Source organism: Salvelinus sp. IW2-2015, linkage group LG13 (genome assembly GCF_002910315.2).
Source record: "Salvelinus sp. IW2-2015 linkage group LG13, ASM291031v2, whole genome shotgun sequence".
Lineage (NCBI taxonomy): Eukaryota > Metazoa > Chordata > Actinopteri > Salmoniformes > Salmonidae > Salvelinus > Salvelinus sp. IW2-2015.
The window spans coordinates 31,340,384-31,360,454 of record NC_036853.1 but is presented as its reverse complement, the minus strand read 5'-3'; the positions used below and the strand labels follow the sequence as shown (position 1 = coordinate 31,360,454).

At 44.5% G+C, this 20,071-nt stretch overlaps 1 protein-coding gene across 2 annotated transcripts in view; it reads left to right on the top strand.

Annotated features, from left to right (window-relative positions):
* LOC111971192 (zinc finger CCCH domain-containing protein 3) overlaps nt 1-20,071 on the top strand; it is a 102,929-nt gene that overhangs the window by 54,693 nt on the left and 28,165 nt on the right. For both annotated transcript variants that reach the window (XM_023997983.2, XM_023997982.2), the window contains exons 4-5: nt 6,776-6,926; nt 13,994-14,160. In XM_023997983.2, the coding sequence (XP_023853751.2) occupies nt 6,776-6,926; nt 13,994-14,160 (318 nt within the window). The remainder of the gene's footprint in view (nt 1-6,775; nt 6,927-13,993; nt 14,161-20,071) is intronic.

Here is a 20,071-nt window from a genome sequence, read left to right as displayed (position 1 = left end):
TCATGAAACATGGGACTAACGCTTTACATGTTGCGTTTATATTTTTCTTCAGTATAAATGGCTGAAATAATGTTACAGTTTCAGTACGGACAGCACAATAAACACTTGCTGTGGTGCCTTTTCACTGCAGTAGGGAGGAGAGCGAGACAACGTGCGCCAGTCACACAGGTACTCGCTGTCATTCTTTAACACAGTGTGACCATCGGGCTTCGAGTCATTTGTGTCTTAATTATTTGACCAAACACTGCTTAAAGCATTAGACAAGCTCAGTGCATATGTTGTTGTTGACACACATGGTGTCTGTCTATATATGGAAAAATAAGCTTAAACAATCGATTGGTCGAAAAAAACAGGACGACTCTCGGGTTGACCCAAGATTTGTTTTAGTCGGGGACAGCTCTAAAACACACAGACCCACTCACTCTAATGGCTGATCCTTAAATGGACAATGCCTGAGGCTCTTCCCTTTCAGGCCCCTCTTAACCCCCTGACAGGGTCTATTTGATTGACAGCCAGTCACTCCCCTTTGACTCCACAACACGTTAACATGTCACATGAGTGACACATGAGTGAACCGAGCTGTCGGACGATTCGGTCCTTGGAACCAAAAAAAGCATGCGAGCGTCACTAGTGGTTCGTCACAAAGCGAGCCCCTGTCTCCTCCAATCATCTGACTGGGGTCAGGGTCAAGTCTACGGTCTCCGGAGGTGTGTTTGTCTCATCTGTATGATGTTTTTTTAATGAGTCTTTAACGTATAGAAGTTGTTTGCGTTCGCGTACGGTATGTGCACGCGCATGTGTCCCTTTAACGGAATTGAAGTGATGGAAGCGTGTGTCTGAATGGACTGGATATTTATTGAAAGCAAATCCATCCCTGTCCCCTTGATGGGCCGAGAGGTGTATGTCTGTCTCGCTCTCGTCCCGCCCAACACATATCCTTCCTCTGATCTGTCCCATGGATATACACTCCTCTCCATATGTATTTGGACAGTGAAACTATCATTTTGGCGCTATACTCCAGCATTTSATATTTGAGAGGTAATGTTTCATATTAGGCGRCAGTACAGAATGTCCGMTTTTTTCATACATATCTGTTTTACTGTTTAGAAATGAAAGCACTTTCTGTGTTTAGTCCCCCCCCCTAAGTATTTGGWCAAATCCACTTATAGTTTATTAAAGTAGTCAAAAGGTTAGTATTGTGACTCTTTTGGTTGTTTTGGATTATGTTTTGCCCAATAGGAACTGACTGTGCTTTAATGTCTTGACAGTAAAACAGATGTATGAAAATACCCTCAAATAAACGCTGACATTCTGTTCTGTCGCCTCATGAGACATTTGATCTCAAATCCAAAATGCTGGAGTTTAGAGCCAAATTTWAAAGGTTAGCTTCACTGTCCAAATATGGAGGGGAGTGTATTTACTTTGTAATAAATAGTACTGTGACTTAACTTTTCCTGGTATGTCAGATAGCGTGAGTGGTGGTGGAAAATAGGAGACTTCAGAGGAGGGTAAGGTGTTACCCTAACTAACTTGAGGGGGGTTGGGTGTTACACTACCCCTCCTGGAGGGCAGTGGAAGAATCAGCGAGGGGGGTGGTGGGGACAAGGGGTGTGGTTTACAGACGATTGCTMCACACACACGCGCACAGATGATGGCTTCACCGCGATGACAGACGAGGCGTAGCCCCTCRGGCGACACCCGAATCCCCCCCAAACCCCCTACTCCTACCCAACAACCACAATGATCCCTCCGCCTTAGTGACATCATCACTTATCGGGCCCTAGGGTGTCCATGGCACCGTCTCTCCTTCAATCTGTCAGTACACCTCTCTCATCCCGCCATCTCATATACCCTCTTATGCCGCTTATTCTAACCCTCACCCCCCTCCAACTCAACAACAGAGAAAAACACCTTCTTTCCCTCTAAACGTATGTAGAACATCTTTAAAGTCCATTATTGTGATCCACACCAATACTTTCCATGTATGAAACATGGCACAGCTAGCTTAACAGAACAGGACAAATTCAGATCATAAGATTTCTGGCATTTTACATTACTTTTATTGTGTGCTTGTTCATGAACTGAAGGCAAACACATGTAATAGCATGCCCAGACAGGAGGCCCTTAGTAGGAAACACTCTGGCCATCATCACTTCTGAATCCCACAGGCTCTCAAGGCAGCTCTGTTTTTATCCTAAGGAACGCCTCAAGGTCACACACACACCATCTAACCCCTGACAGCAGGTCTGGGACCAGAGGCTGGGTCTCCTTCCTGTAGCATTTGTCCACTGGACCTGTCAGTCAACACAGAGGGCAGAGGTCATTTCTCTCCTCTCTATTCTTTTTCTTTATTTCTATCTTTCTTTCTTTCTCTCCTTATCTCGCCTCGCGCTCTCTTTATTCCTTTCTCTCTCTTTCTCTCTCTCTTTCTCTCTCCTCTCTCTCTCTCTCTCCTCTCTCCCCCCTCCCCCTCATTCTCCATGTTGATATCTCTCACTCCCTCTCTCACACCACCCTTCTCTCTTTCTCTTCCCCCCCTTAATCTGAGACGCTAGTATGTACTCACACTTCCCCGAAACATACACACACGCACACGTTAGAGTATTTGTGATCATACGACACCAACACTATCTCACACGCAGACACACACGACACCACTAAGCTCTCTCTTACACACACGTGCACACACCCATGAGCACACAGACATGCCAGTCAGTGTGAGATATTGCACAGAACAGGCCATATTTTTGCTGGGTGGGGCAGTGGAGTGGTACTAATATTGCTAACTGATAGTACGTGCCAGAATCTGCTCTCACTCTATCTTACTATACATGTGTATCTATAAGTGAAACTGCCTGCCTGARCTTAGCATTGGGTGTTAAACTATATGCTAGTAACTTGAGCACCAAGTTGGTGGTTAACCGCATGACATTTGGTATGCATTTAAATATGATATCCTCCCAAAGTCAATTAAAGTGCAGCATTAGCTTAGCATTGGCCATGTTAAGTTAGCCTCTCGTTGGGCATGTCTATCAGATTCCCACTGGGATGCAGAGGATGAGCCCCGGGGGATTTGAATGGAGACGGGGGGGGGGGTTGTACAGCAGAAGGGGTGTATAGAAGCTCCAGTATCAGACTGACTGTCAATAACAAGATTAACGGTCTAGGCGGTGGGGGGGTGCTGTTAGCTGGAATTAGCCGTCAGGTAAGGAGAAGTCTCGCTTGCCAGAGTCACAGCGGCTGTGGGAAGGGACTAGATAGAGGCAGGCAGGGGATCACAGAGCAGGTAGGGGGAGGAGAGGGATAGATAGCAGCCTGTCTCTAGAGACGCCACACCGTGCGGTGCGGTGTTATGATGGCATTATTTGATCGTCCCTAAGAGGATGGGKTGGAGTGGTGCTGTGGTGAGCCGCTCTGTCACTCTGCAGTCAGGGAGAAGACTAGAGCAAGAGCTTAAGACTGGGTGAAGAGAGCAGGAGGTGGAGGTCCGGAGTGGCAGGCACACTGAGATCTACTCTACCCGTCCGTCTCATAGAAGACGTCACAGTCTTCACATCCCAGTCCCGGTCGATCAGATGTAGCAGCTACGTTATAGAAGAAACAGCAGTTGATCTGTTTCGAGGGGCTGTTGCTACATAATAGGAGAGCATGGAAATTGTCCATCCGTGGCTGCTGCTGAATCGCAGCCAAAGGGATCTAGATCCAATCCATGTCGAACTCTGTAGTTATTCGGTGTTTAGAGAGTTTGTGGAGGGTTGCGTGTGTAAGTTCAGTAGCCCAGAGCAGTAGGTGTGGGGTGGGCTTGCTGAGAAAGGTGCAGTGCAGAGTGAATAGACTAGATCATCTGTGGTTTCACAGCATGGAGTTGTGTGTCATCTTGGGATGGATGGGTTTGATCTGTGTGTGTGTGTGTGTGTGTGTGTGTGTGTGTGTGTGTGTGTGTGTGTGTGTGTGTGTGTGTGTGTGTGGTGTGTGTGTGTGGTGTGTGGTGTGTGTGTGTGTGTGTGTGTGTGTGTGTGTGTGTGTCAGCGTGGGATGAATGGAGGTGTGCTCTGATTGTAAACCCCAGCAGGTTGAGTGGGTCTGGGAGCAATAGGGACTCAATCTTCTTCTACTGGACCACCGCGAACACACACACACACCACACAAACAGGGGTCTTAATCTTCCTCTAATAGGCCTTTGACAGCAAGATGGGGGAGCGAGAGAGAGTACTACCCTTCTACCATACACGCACACAGACTCTCAAGCGTGTAGCTACACTACAAACTGGGGCTGTCATTAAACAACAGCTAAAGCGGAACATCATTGTGTTTCGCTGTTGGGGCTAGGTGGACTGTGTTAGGGGTGTTTGGAATAGGACTGAAGGAGGGGTAGATGTGGGGGGTAGGGTGTGACGGGGAGGCGGTAAGAGGTTTGGGGTGCGGGGCACGGCAGCGGTCTTTGACAAGCCCTATTTGTCATCTGCCAGGAGGCCCGAATAGCTCTGAATGCAATACAGATGACTGCTGGGAAGAGAAGGGACTACAGTCCAGGCAACTAATCCTGCACAACCATGCCGCCCCCCACCTCACACCATGGTTATTATAGTAAATGAAAACTGAAACAAAAACAAAAATTGGAAAAACAATTTAGTAAACTGAAATAAAACAATTAAGAAAAACATTTGAAAAACTATACTGAAACCGTCTTTGGCTGCGAAATGAAATGAAATAAAATAAAATAAAAACCATCATAAGTGTTAGTTTTAGTATTTTTCCATTCTAATGGAGTTTTCAAGCTTTTTTCCCGAATKGGGTTTACAAGCTTCTGAATCTGGCAGGTAAATGCTGCGAGTTGATGGCAATGTTTGAAATAGCGTAAAAGCTATCACTAGCTAGTGGTAGCGTGAACCATAGGTGTGAACCATAGYGGCAACAAAAGTTAAAGCTGAAACTAAAAAAGACAAAAAAGAAATTTTTTATATGACTCAAACTAAATAAAAACCTTGTAAATCAATTCTGAAAATGAAATGAAACCAAACTGAATGTGAAARAATTATCGAAAGACTAATAGAAATGAAAAATAATAGAAAATCACAAAAATATCATAACCTTGCCTCACACACATACACACACACACGCCTATACATATGCAGCCTTACCTCATTCATACAGAGGGGCGTGTGGGTGGGCAGGTCCCGTGCGAGCGTGTGTGTGCTTGGGGTAGGTTCCACTATGATGTGTGGTGATTCATKGGTGAATGTTGGTCTGAAATTAATTATCCAGCTGATCCAGAGCTGTGTGTGTGCTGCCTGACAAGTGAAACACACTCCCCGTCCCCGGAATGTAAGATCAGAGAGAGAGGGTGGAGGAAGATAAATAATTTTGTTGTGTCATTGCTCCGAGCTGCTATTTGCTTCCTGGTCATGCTTTGTTATTAAATGCTAATTAACATGACAACAATCATGGCAATTGGCACATAAAGATATCAGATACAAATCATTGAAATTAAGTAGAAAGGGCACATTGTTGGGTCTCTCTCTCTCTCTCTCTCTCTCTCTCTCTCTCTCTCTCTCTCTCTCTCTCCTCTCTCTCGCCTTTGCACTCTCTCTCTCTCTCGCTCTCAATTTCCCTCCTCACTCATTAAGAAGACAAAGTGTTGTCACCGTGAGAGATGGGTGGTACAGGAGAGAGAGAGGGGGGGGGGGCAGGGAGTAAGAAAAAGAGAGATTTTCTTTGTCACCGACATCTCTCATTTTCTCCTGCTGGGTCTCAGCGTTTGTCTGAATGAACAGAAGATGATTTATGTGAGATTTGAGCTGGGAGACTTCTGTTTTAGACCTTCCACAACACAGCTCTGGTTCAGTTGGAGATTCACTTGTATATTTCAACTCTAGAATTGACCCAGAGTTTTATTTAAATTAGAACCCACTGTATTCATCCCAGTCCTCTCCGATCTTCAGAATCATCAGTCTTATTCATTCTTCCACAGTCATCAGACACAACCTGAATCGTCACGGTACACTGCCTGATCCTGAAAGCTAAACCATAACTCCTGGCTTTGATAAATCCTCGAGTTTGTTAAATTGGTGTAAAGCAGCGGTTTCAGATCCTAGCGGATGCAAATGCCATCCTTTACCCAGCGCAGCGTGTATGTCAGCCAATCCCAGCCATCATAAAGCAATATGATGGATACACACCCAAATAAATAAATAACAAAGACTCCTATTCTTTTTTTTCTCCTCCTCCCCTCTTTTATGGATCTGCAAAATKATATAACGAATGAGACTTAAAGAGGGAAATCGGGAAGGAGGGAAAGAGACAGAGGATAGGAATTATTAGGCTCATATATATATATTCCTCCTTTGTTATTCACTCATCTTTACATGTGAATCTTGTTAAAGAGCACACCTGCCTGCCACAGAGTTCTAGGTGCGTGTGTGCGCCCTGCGCATGTGTGTCTGTGTCTTATTTGTGTTTTATCTGCTAACTTGACCCTAAAGCCTGGCTTGACCCTAAACCCAGGCTTGACTCCAGGCTTGACCCTAAACCCAGGCTTGACCCCGGGCTTGACCCTAAACCCAGGCTTGACTCCAGGCTTGACCCTAAACCCAGGCTTGATCCTAAACCCAGGCTTGACCCTAAACCCAGGCTTGTCAGCCAATCCCCCAGTGGTGCATTGGCACGTTGTAGTTTGTACTGATGAGTTAGCATGGGCATATACACAAATGCCATGCCCTGTATTGATTTCTTGACCTGTCAATCTGATGTCAATCACTTCCTCTGTCTTCCCCAGGTCCCGCCTCTCTGTCCCTGCATAGCCAATTGTCTCAGCGGGTTTTCAGGACGCGGTATAAGATAGTGACGCGCCTGGGCGGAGCCACCTCGCACACACCCCACTATAGCCACGCCCTCTCCTGGAGAGCCAAGAGGATCCATACGGCCAGGTAATGCGTACACACACACACACACACACACACACACACACACACACACACACAAGGCTGCACTCTGCAACACATGGTACGTAACACACACAGGCCCCCACACACACTATGGTTCTTATGTTTAGTGTGTCTCCCTTCTTAATATCACTCAGCAGCACCATAACCCAGGAAGGAGGGCCTGTCTTTTAAGTAGCAGACAGGTGTGCCGTTGTGTGTTAGCCTGTGCGTGGAGCAGAGAGGGACCCCGGGAATTTATGGAGCTTATTTTTGCACGGTAGATGACCCAGGGAATAAAACATTTACACCGGTCCTCTGCTCTGTACGCTCTGAGCATGAATTTACACCTCTTACAACCTCTTACAATGGGATCTCAGAGAAGACCCCATCAGAAGGGAGGGGAGTGGGCAGATAGGGGGGGCTCTTCTCCGGATGTCATTACAACCTCCCGTCTCTCTTTTCCTCTGTCTTTATTGCTCTTTTTCTTCCTTTCACCCTTTCATTTTGAGAATGAGGGAATTCACTGGAATGAAGCTAAATGCATTTACTTAATAAGCACTCAATGAACATGTGATTTACAGGGCTCCAACTTAACCCCTAGCTCTTTATCCCTCATGTCTTTACCGCTCTCATCCTCACATCCATTCTATCCATCCTGTCCTCCTTTCTCCCTGGGAGTGAGAAAGGTGCTCGGTGCTAAAACAGAGGTTCTAGAAAGTAAACGATATAAATGAGACGAGGAGAGGAGGTACGAAGTGGATGAWATGAAGTGGTTATGAGGTCATAACATGGGGGACGGAGGGAGAGGTAATGAATCCTTCTGATGATCTCATTATTGCCCGACGGGCAATAAGTTCATGTGTTATTCATGACCTCATCACCGTGGGACGGACAGTTAGACAGTTAGTTAATGTTTTATTGTGATTGTTATTAACATAGACTTATGGTTTTATTGCGCCGCTAGTTAGAGGGTAATATGGTTATGGAGTTGGATAATGTATTATTCTACTGTTATGATAGGCCTGTGAAATGGCTTAGTGTCTTAATGATACTCTGTTTTCCTAAGCCTCGTAATGGGCTGTGGCGGGAGGAGATTACAAGCTGTTGCGTATCGCGCGGGCACGCGCACGGACACACACAGACACCGTTGTGTTCATAGCGCGAAGGGTTCAGTCGGAGTGCGGTGTGCTGTGCAGGTGTGTTTTTGTCTTTGTGGCTGTGGCCGTGTGAGACGTCCACGGACTCGGAGGAGATACAGACACACAGGCTCCCATGACAAGGGGACACACRTGGTTACATTTCAGCTTGGAGAGATGCAGTAGTTTCTCTCTCTCTCCCCGTAAGGAAGATTGTTACCGTATGCCAGTTTGGATTTGTGTGTTCTTCATGTGTTATACAGTTATCTTAATTGCCTCTATGTGAGTGTTTTTTTGTGTGTGTTTGGTCTGTGTGTGGTGTCTCATTTTGTGTAGTTCAGGTTGAGCTAGGTGAAACAGTGGGACTGGCTGCATGAGGCTGAGAATGGAGCTAGGGCCTCTGGTGACTTATTACTATTCATTTAGCCGCTGCAGTAAATATTGATTAATCAAGGGATTTTCAATTTGAGCCGCGCGACATCCTGTGAAATATCACCAAGTCTGGAGATTGGGGGGGGGCTGAACAGGTCCCCTGGGAGAGAGGACGTTCTCCTAAGACCCCCCCCCCCCCCCCCCACACTTATTCCCCTCACTACCTCAATCTGTCTGACTCTCTCTAACACCCCTGAACCTTTTATTAGTTCTATCCTAAGCCATCTAAGCAGTCCTAACTCATCTATAGCAGTCTCATCTCCTCTTACCCCCTGCACCGAGTTCTGTCCTACCTCAGCAGCCCTCTCATATCATCCCCACTCGGGTGTCCCCAAAGCTTTAGAGAGGCCCAAGATGTAGCCTCGCTGTGGGAATAAATATGGTTCATTCTGATTTCCATAGTGGGGCTGATGCCCTTGGCACAGAGTGTCTAGCACCAGCCACACATGATCAGTGAGCACCTCTACCTATCTGAGCACTCCTGTCACCCTTAACTCCCCTCTCTCTACTCTGTTAGTCTCCCACCCAGACCCAAGGGAAGTGAGCTGACCTGTCCCGTACCCAGCATGCCGTGCGGTTCTCAGTGTGGTGTCAGCAGTAATGGGCATTCTGGGTGATTGAGTGCTGGGGGAGGCGGATTGGGTGTGGGGGGGGGGGTCGTATTCCAGCCACCGCCACCAGGAAAGAGATATAATCTCAACATTAAGTCCATTAATAGTAGCAGGAGTTGAATTAAGAAAGCCGTAAAACATGCAGCGCACCCCAGGATAAATGACTGTCCCTCCCCTCCCTCGCTCCAGCCGTCCCTCTCTCCGCCCATCTTCTCCGTCCCTTCTTTTCTCGCCTACTCTGTTGCTTATTTGCCTCCCTCATGTTCTATGTTTTCTCTTTTTCTCTCTATCCATATCATTGTGTTGCTGGTCGTCTTTATCTTTTCATTGTCTGTCCCGTTCATCTCTTATTGTTTCTCTTCTCATCCTCGCCTCTTTTTCATGCGTTTTCAGTATCACCTTATCTCTGCTTCTCAGCTCTTTTCCACCTACTTCACTCTCTTGCATGCGCTCTCTTCTTGTCAGTTCTCTTTTGGATTTAATGGTGCTTGATTGTTTGTTTTTGAGCTACTGTTGAGACACACACACACACACACACATGGTCTCTCATCTCGTCTAGTGCTCCTCTATTGATCAGGATGTGGGAGACGGCACTAAAGGCCGCTCCGCTCTCCTCTCTCCCATCACTTACACACTCATTCACTCCTCCATTCATCCCTCCTTCACACCAGCTCATATGGCCATTTTTACTCCTCTACTCGTCACTTATCATATTTATCTTCCTATCGCTTTCTCACTTATCCCTTCTTACTTACTACGGTCTATTCTAACATTCATGTTTTTACTTCCCTTTTGCGCTTTTCTAGTCTCCCCTCTTTCTTACACACGTACACTCTCATCTACAGATTTCTGATTGCTTTGTGTTAATTTGATGTTGTTTTGCCCCAGAGGTGTCCCTTACTCTCATACGATTAGTGTAGATTGAATTGTCTTAATGCGTAATGAGTGTGTTTTAGGACCACTGTTACTGCATTGCTGTAAGCAGAGCGCGGTCCTCCTCTCCTCGCTATAGGGATTAGCTAGACTGTTTGCGCTGCTCAGTCTGTTCCAAGGGTAACTGTTTTCCCAGTATGAGCTTACTAATGCTTTCGCTGCATGCAAACAGGCCAGAGCAGCATTATTCAGAGCACTCGCGCGACCCCCAAATTCTTCCCTGTCACCGAAACAAAAGTCAGATCGTTCATCAACGGCAGTAGTAGTGCTGAATCGCTCTCTCCTTCATCTGTGTGTCGCGCATGGTGAGAGCTGTACACACAAACACACACACACACACGCACAATTTCACAGGCATGCAAACACTCAGAATATACTCACAAGGGAGTTCCTCTCTGCTATTTTCTCCACCTCTTCTACCTCTTCTCCTCTCCTCTCCTCCTCTACACTCGCCACCTACAACTCTGTGGGATCATGGTCCATAGGGTCAACTTACCCCTGCTGTAAATATACGGTGCATTCGGACCCCTTGACTTTCTCCACATTTTGTTACTAAAATGGAYTAAATAAAATATTTTCCTCATCAATTTMCTCACAATACCCCATAATGAAAAAGTGAATACAGGGTTTTAGACATTTTTGCAAATGTATTAAAAATTAAAACAGAAATACCTTATTTACATAAGTATTCAGACCCTTTGCTCTGAGACTCTAAATTTATATCAGGTGCATCCTGTTTCCATTGATCATCCTTGAAATGTTTCTACAACTTGATTGGAGTCCACCTGTGGTAAATTCAATGGATTGGACATGATTTGGAAAGGCACACACCTGTCTACACACCACTGTTGACAGTGTATGCCAGAGCAAAAACCAAGCTATGAGGTCGAAGGAATTGTCCGTAGAGCTCCGAGACAGGATTGTGTCGAGGCACAGATCTGGGGAAGGGTACCAAAAAATGTCTGCAGCATTGAAGGTCCCCAAGAATGCAGTGGCCTCATCATTCTTAAATGGAAGAGGTTTTGAACCACCAAGACTCTTCCGAAGAAGGGCCTTTGTCGGGGAGGTGACCAAGAACCCGATGGTCACTCTGACAGAGCTCCAGAGTTCCTCTGTGTAGATGGGAGAACCTTCCAGGACCTAAAGGACTCTCAGAMCATGAGAAACAAGATTCTCTGGTCTGATGAAACCAAGATTGAACTCTTTGGCCTGAATGCCAAGCGTCACGGCTGGAGGAAATCTGGCACCGTCCCTATGTTAAAGCATGGTGGCGACAGCATCATGCTGTGGGTTTGTTTTTCAGCGGCAGGGACTGGGAGACTAGTCAGGATCGAGGGAAAGATGATCTGAGGTCCTTGATGAAAACCTGCTCCAGAACGCTCAGAATCTCAGACTGGGGCGAATGTTCACCTTCACAACTATACACACCTACACACACACACACACATACACAGCTCAAAATCTCTCTTCTCCCCCATAGTTTGTCCCATTAATGAATAACCATGGTGATTGGGATGATGTGTGTGCAGCCAGGATGTGTCCCCCAGGGCTGCTGGGGAGCAGAGTGGTATATTGGCGTGTCGGTGAAAAGGCTCCCCCTGAAACGAACGTGCTGTCCGGCAGGGGAGGATTTGTGTGGCGGACAGGCCTGGAGTACCTTTGATAACAGATCTCTTGCTTGGGGGTCAAGGGCGGCACAGGAATAGGTCAAGGAGAGAGAAGAGGGGATAAGGAAAGAGAAGAGAGACGGCTCTCTCTTCTCCTTCTCCAGTTGTATCACTTGGGGCTTTTTTTTATTATCTCTTTCGATCTCATTATCTCTCTCTCCCTTTCCTCTCTTTCCATCCTCCCTCCTCCTCTCTCGCTCTCTCTCCCCCTCTCTCTCATTAATAGGGAGATTACATGGCGATAGTAGTGGAAATAGTGGTTGTGTACAGGAAGTAATATGTATAATGTCAGTAATGATGTTGTGCTGGAGGGGAAAACTCATTCAGACAGCTGCCTACCTCACATTACTACCCTCATTCACATGCACACGCGCACACACACACACATACAGACACTCATGATGCACTCTTATATAGGCACACACTTTCTTTCATACTCTATGTATGCTCACACACACTCAACCACACACATTGCCATTTTTCCCCAATACTCCCTCACCAGGTGTCTAGTCCTCCTCCTCCTTTTCCCCTCCCAAGTCCTGCACCATGTGTCAGGGTTAACTGCTGTCTATGTTAAGTGTTCATGTCATATCCACATTAACCTCCATGATGGCTCCTCTGGCTGTTGGGCCCTGCTAAAGCCTCCCTGGGAGGCAGTCACTGCTCCTACATTAGCCTCCATTATGGCTCCCTGGGCTCCAGTTGCCCTGTGTAGGGCACACACTGATCTTATATTTGTGAAACTGAGTGTCTCTGCTGGTGAGTTATGGCCTGGTGCGGGAGAGGGAGAGAGGTAGCTAACTAGCGATCTGTGAATGTGATGTTCCTTCTCTTGTTCTTCTTTCTTCACTCAGCTACACACAAGCTCTCCACTTCATGTGTGTGTCCATTATTGTGTGTGTGTGTGTGTGTGTGTGTGTGTGTGTGTGTGTGCATCTCGCTGGCTGTGTGTCCTTGTGTGTGGTTCTCTGTGTGTGTTTCTGTGTCTGTTATTGTGTAACTGTAGTTGTAGTGTGTGAGTGTGTACGTGTGTGTTTGGGGTCCCCGCTCTGTTCTCTGTAATGGGAGGCATGAACTCTGGCTCCAAACACATTGCCAGCCCATCTGAACTACAGCAGCAAATTACCTCCAGCGCACTGCACACCAGCCCCAATCCCACCCAAATAAAAGTGACAGGCCAGTACAATTTATTGCATAACTGCCCCCCCCACACACACACAGACACTAGTTAACCACACACAATTTACACACTAGCACAGAGGTGACTTCTTTGCTTCTGCATGTCATTTTGTGAATATTTATTTGTGTGTATTCTGTAGGCTTGTGGTTGTGGTTATCCAGTATATGTGAGTACAGTGGTGTGTGCGCGTGCATGCGCGTGTGTCTGTGCGATTGTGTGTGTGTCTGCGATTGCAACTGCGTTCTGTGTGTTTGTTTTCGGCACCACGCGTTGCTTCAGGACCCGGGGCAGCCTCCCTGCTCTGGTCCCTGCCCTGTCTATTATCTCATTGATTTCCTCCTTTTTAATTCTCTCCATTTCACACTGCCGCCTTTCCATTAGGGCGGCAATTTAACAGAGTGCTGTGACATGGGAGAGAAGAGGGAGGTGAGGAGGGAGGGTAGGACTGGGAAGGTAAAGAGGGAGGTGAGGAGGGAGGGTAGGACTGGGAAGCGTAAAGAGGGAGGTGAGGGGGAGGGTAGGACTGGGAAGCGTAAAGAGGGAGATGAGAAGGGAGGGTAGGACTGGGAAGCGTAAGAGGGAGATGAGAGGGAGGGTAGGACTGGGAAGCGTAAAGAGGGAGATGAGAAGGGGAGATAAAGTGGAAGAGGAGTGCAAAAACAGGCAGAAAGAGAAGGGGTGTAGATGTGGTGGGGAAGTGAGCAAATTACAAGAGCAGTATCATTCAGCTCATACTACTTTGTGGTTATAACGTTTGATTTTTGCCCAAGTACTGCGTTCTCGGAGTTATCATACCATGATGTTTCCTCCATAGAAAATACCATCCCAAAACCTGGAATTGTCAAACTGTTCAAACAAGATGTTCTGTGTATCCATGTATGCTTTTCCTAATGCTTTGCCAATTTCTTCCTCACTCTATCCTGCTTCTTCTCTTCTCCTCCTTCTCTCTTCTTCTCTCTCTCTCCTTTTCTCCTCTCCTCTCTCTCTCTCCTCTCTGTTCTCTGTCTTCTGTTCTTCTGTCTCTCTCTCTGTCTCTTTGCTCTTTGTCTCTCTGTCTCTCTCTCTGTCTCTCCTGTCTCTGTCTCTCTCTCTGTCTCTGTCTGTCCTCCAGGAGTGTGCTCCAGAGTCGTCTGCGTCCCCCGGACAGGACAGGCACCCCCGGCCCAACACTGGAGAGGCAGAGGGTGGGCATGCGCTGGATTGGCGGAAACCTTTACAGCGTCTCAGCCAATAAGCTGTCCCGCACTGTGACAACCAGTGCGCCAATCAACAGGACAGGTACACACACACACATTAAAATACAGTTGAAGTCGGAAGTTTACATAACTTCGGTTGGAGTCATTAAAACTCGTTTTCAACCAGTCCACAAATTTCTTGTTAACAAACTATAGTTTTGGCAAGTCGGTTAGGACATCTACTTTGTGCATGACACAAGTAATTTTTCCCACAATGTTTACAAACAGATTATTTACATTAATTCACTGTATCACAATTCCAGTGGGTCAGAAGTTTACATACACTAAGTTGACTGTGCTTTTTTGGGGGGGGGGAAATTCCAGAAAATGATGTCATGGTTTTAGAAGCTTCTGATAGGCTAATTGACATAATTTGAGTCAATTGGAGGTGTACGTGTGGATGTATTTCAAGGCTACCTTCAAACTCAGTGTCTTTGTTGACATCATGGGAAAATCAAAATAAATCACAAGACCTCAGAAAAAAATGAGTAACCTCACAAGTTGGTTCATCCTTGGAGCAATTTCAAATGCCTGAAGGTACCACATTCATCTGTACAACAATAGTACGCAAGTATAAACACCATGGGACCACGCAGCCATCATCCGTCAGGAAGGACCGTCTGTTCCTAGAGATGAACGTACTTTGTACAAAAAGTGCAAATCAATCCCAGAACAACAGTAAAGAATTTGTGAAGATGCTGGAGGAAACCGGTACAAATTATCTGTATCCACAGTAAAATGAGTCCTATATCGACATAACCTGAAAGGCTGCACAGCAAGAAAGAAGCCACTGGTCCAGAACCGCCATAAAAAAGCCAGACTATGGTTTGCAACTTAACATGGGGACAAAGATTGTCCTGGTGTCTCTGGTCTGATGAAACAAAAATAGAACTGCATGGCCATAATGACCCATCGTTATGTTGGAGGAAAAAGAAGGAGGCTTGCAAGCCAAAGGACACCATCCAACCGTGAAGCATGCTTTTCTGCAGGAGGACTGGTGCACTTACACAATAGATGGATCATGAGGCAAGAAAATGATGTGGATACATTTAAACAACATCTCATGACATCAGTCAGGAGTTAAAGTTGGTCGCAAATGGTCTTCCAAATGGACAATGACCTAAGCATACTTCCAAAGTTGTGGCTATAAACAAAGTCAAGTTATTGGAGTGGCATCACAAAGCCCTGACTCAATCCATAAAATGTTTGGGCAGAACTGAAAAAGCGTGTGCGACACGGAGGGCCTACAAACTGACTCAGTTACGCCAGCTCTGTCAGAGGAATGGGCCAAAATTCACCAATTATTGTGGAAGCTTGTGGAAGGCTTGCCTAACGTTTGACCCAAGTTAAACAATTTAAAGGCAACGCTACCAAATACTAATTGAGTGTGTAAACTTCTGACCCACTGGGAATGTGATGAAAGAAATAAAAGTTTAAATAAATAATTCTCTCAACTATTATTCTGACATTTCACATTCTTAAAATAAARTGGTGATCCTAACTGACCTAAGACAGGGAMTTYTTACTWKGATTAAATGTCAKGAATTCTAAAAACKGAGTTTAAATGTATTTGGCTAAGGTGTATGTAAACTTCTGACTTCAACTGTACACTGTGCCAATCATTGTAGGCAAAGGTTATGCATTTGTTATAGACCACTGAGTGAGTGTGTATCTTGCGGTGTGATAGTGTGCAGTCACGGAAGTAGCACTACGGTAGACGAGGAGGAAATATGAGGTGTGTTAGACATCTGAAATAATCAAGTTGTCATCAGTCAGTGGGAAAGGAGGAGGGGCTGCTGTGGGGAGAACTGGACGACGCAGATTAAACCCAGCCCTGAGCTGCTCTCTCAATCTCTCGCTAGCTCAATCGCTTTCTCGCTCTCGTGCTCTCTGGCTCTCTCTCTCTCTCTCCCCTTACAGAAAAACCACATGATTTCACATGTGGAAACATGTTTTTGGAACACTTCACGTTACCTTTAACTTGTCAAAAAAAACGTGGTTATGGAACACAACACGTGAAAACGTCGTGCTTTTAACATAGTGTTTTCAACGTACATTTTTTTTTACACGCTTTGACATACATAACTGCATTGTGTATGTTTAATTATACAATATTTATTTTTCAACGTGTYCTCACCTGGTATTTGAACTGAGTTAATCTGTATTCTTACACTTTGGACTTCAAAGTGAATCTCAAATTTGTTAAAAATATACTCAAAACTTTTATTTATCATAGTGATTCAGGAGTATCATTAAAACAGGTTAATATGCCCCACCAACATTAGACAACTATATAGAAAACCCTCAAATTGCTGAAATTAGTAAATGAAATCAATGATGAACGAATAGTAGTTTAATTGACAACTCAAATAGCAATGCAGATGGCAGTCTTTTTTTGCTAAGTGCAGAGATGTATTATAGGTAATGAATGTGTATGGGTGCAGATTAGTGCACCTCAAATCCAGAGGTTGTGAGTTCAAATCCCAAGGGGGGTCATATTTTAGCTGAGCAGCGTACCACTAACTTTTARACCACCATTTCATAACTTTACTTATAATGATTTGGGATAGTTTGAGACCATCTGGGACCATCACGTAACTTCCTGACGACTGGTAAAACAAATGTATTGAGAAAGTCTTACAAACATCCTGAATTGGTCCTCACCTTTACGGAAAAACTAAATGTCACGTGTGAAACGTTCCAAAAACACRTTTTCAGGGAGGTGGCAGGGAAGTGAGTATTACATTGAAATGGTGACTAGCTACAAATGAAATATTGTATGTTTYTTTTGTAACACATGCACTTACAGTGCCTTCAGAAAGTATTTCTCACATTTTGTTGTGTTGTAGCCTGAATTGAAAATTGATTACATTTAGATCGTTTGTCACTGGCCTACACACACACATACCCCATAAGGTCAAAGTGGAATTATGTTTTGAGAAGTTTTTACAAATTAATGAAAAATKAAAAGCTGAAATGTCTTAAGTCAATAAGTATTCATCCCATTGTTATAGCATGTCTAAATAAGTTCAGGGGTAAACATTTGCTTAACAAGTCATAATAAGTTGCAATGACTCTGTGTGCAATAATATTGTTTAACATGATTTTTGAATGACTACCTCATCTCTGTACTCCACATATACAATTATCTGTAAGGTCCCACAGTCGAGCAGTGAATTTCAAACACAGATTTAACCACAAAGACCAGGGAGGTTCTCCAATGCCTCCAAATGGTAGATGGATAAACAAAAAAGCAGACATTGAATATTCCTTTGAGCATGTTGAAGTTTTTAATTAGACYTTGGTAGGTCTCTTAATACACCCAGTCACTACAAAGATACAGGCGTCCTTCCTAACTCAGTTGCCAGAGAGAAAGGAAACCGCGCAAGGATTTCACCATGAGTCCAATGGTGACTTTAAAACAGTTACAGAGTTTAATGCAGTAGTCACCAACCTTTTCTGAGTCGAGATCACTTTCACAGTCAAAAAGCAAGCTAAGATCTACTGCTCAGATTTTTTTTTACATGAACCTCACACAAACAGTTTTGTAGGAATAAGGTTTGGGCAGTAGGCCTAATACATTATCACAGCATATTGGCTATATGATTGGCCTGCCAATATTGTTAATCAGACCATATTATATTTTAAAACTAGAACTTTGATAACAAAATAGATCAGTTGGTTTAGCACTTGTGAGGCACTGTGGAGCATGAGTTGAAATAATTAGCTTTTTTATTTTACTCGACTGACGGTACCTGCATCTGATGGTCAACGACGTCAAATCATGACGTCGGTGATCTTCAGGTCGAAAAGTTGGAGCTCTAGAAAGATGCCCGAGTTTCCGACTTGGAATTCCGAGTTGGATGACCGTTCAGTTTCAGAACTATTTTTCCCAACTGCCTCTCACGATTTAAAAAAAGGAGCGCAAAGCTTTATCCGTTCATTGGCTTTTCTACATAAATATTGGGTGATCGACTAGGAATGCCTTGAGATTGACCGGTTGGTCACCAGTTTAACTTCTCACGAGTCACCAACCTGATCCGGTAGCACCCCCCCCCCCCCCCCCCCCCCCCCCACTGAGTAGCATAGCTAGCATAGGCGTCACAGAGTAACTTGTAGCATAAATATCATTAAATCAAAGTCAAGACACCAGATGAAGATACAGGTCTTGTGAATAAAGCCACCATTTCAGATTTTAAAATGTTTTACAGGGAAGAACACAATATGTAAACTATTAGCTACACCACGTTAGCAAAAGGGACACGATTTTTTTTACTCCCAATATGTTTTTCCTGCGTCAAGTATCGTACACTAATTCGACTAAATAAGAAATATATAATAGCCACTAACCAAGAAACAACTCATAAGATGACAGTTTGATAAATCATTTATGGATAGGCATAGTTTTTTTTTTGGGAAAGAATGTGCATTTCCAGGTATTATAATCACAGTTCTACATTGCAGCTGCAATCTGAAATAGTGCTGACCCAGCCAGAAAATAGAGAGACCAACGTCATATAACGAATTACTCATCTTAAAAACATTTCAGAAAAATACACAGCGTACAGATATTGAAAGCCAACATCTGGTGAATCCAAAATTGAGATTTATTAAATGTTTATAAACGAAAACAAAAATGTAGCGCGCTAAATTAGCATAGCTATACAGGCAGATCGGCTAGGCGCCCACGGCAGTTCACATGCAAAACAGATATGATATAACATCGTAAATTGGGTCTTACTATGGCTGATCTTTCATCAGAATTGTTGATCAAAGTGTCCTTTGTCAAGATGAGTCGTTGGTTCCGTTCAGAATTGTTCCTTTCCCACTCCATTTAGCACAAGGTACCTGGTGAGTGCACGGATCTCTCAAACGTAATAAAATCAGACAACGGAACACACAAAAACGTCCCGAAAAAATTCAAAATAATCTGATTAACTATATTGAAAAACATACTTAAGATGATGATGGTCACATGTATCAAAACAAAATTCGACACGGAGATAGTTTTCATCCATAAGCCGCAGCAAAACAGTACACAATCGCAGCTCCAACCGTGGCAATCAAGAAAAAGGAAGTTGTCGGTCACGGCCAAAGAAATAGGTCTTATTTCACGTCAGTACCAGATAAACACAGAATTTCTCCTCTCAGTCCTCTTGACCCAGAGGAAGGCGAAATGAAGTGTGTTCTGGTCATAAGGGGTCATGACCATATATAGGCAGAGCGTGAAGCGAGCAAGACTTCTTGCATTCTACTCTCTTGGTCAGGGAAGTGCTGTCAAATGACTTGTGTCACTCAGAGTACAAATGAAACGGTTTTAGAAACTAGAGATTGTTTTCTTCTCCTCAATGGTATTATTTATATGCATATAGTAAGAGCAATAATTGAATAAAGAGGCAGTTTATCTGTAGGCAAATTATCTAATGGGAAAATAGCAACCCCTGTATTCTCAAGAAGTTAATGGATGTGAATAGGAGAAAACTGGGGATGATCAACAACACCGTAGTAACTCCACAATACGAACCTAACTGACAGTGAAAGGAAGGAAGCCTGTGCATAATAAAAAAATATTCCAAAACAAGCATTTGTTTGCAAACAAAGCACTAAAGCTAATTACTGCAAGAAACGATGGCACGAAGCAATTCACTTTTTGTCGTTATAACACTCAGCAAAAAAAGAAACGTCCCTGTTGTTCAGATCCGTCGTCTTTCAAAGAATAGATTCGGTAAAAAATCAGAAATAACTTCACAGATCTCATTGTTCCTCAGGCCTTGTTCAATGAACCATAAACAAATTAAACGACATAGTGGCAGCCTTTGGAAGCGGTGTTAAGGAACTAACAGCTTTACAGACTTAGGCCAATTGAAGGCCAGTTATGAAACTTAGGGATCATCTAAAGGAGGCCTTCTAACTGACTCGAAAAACACCAAAAAGCAAACGATGCCTAGGGTCCG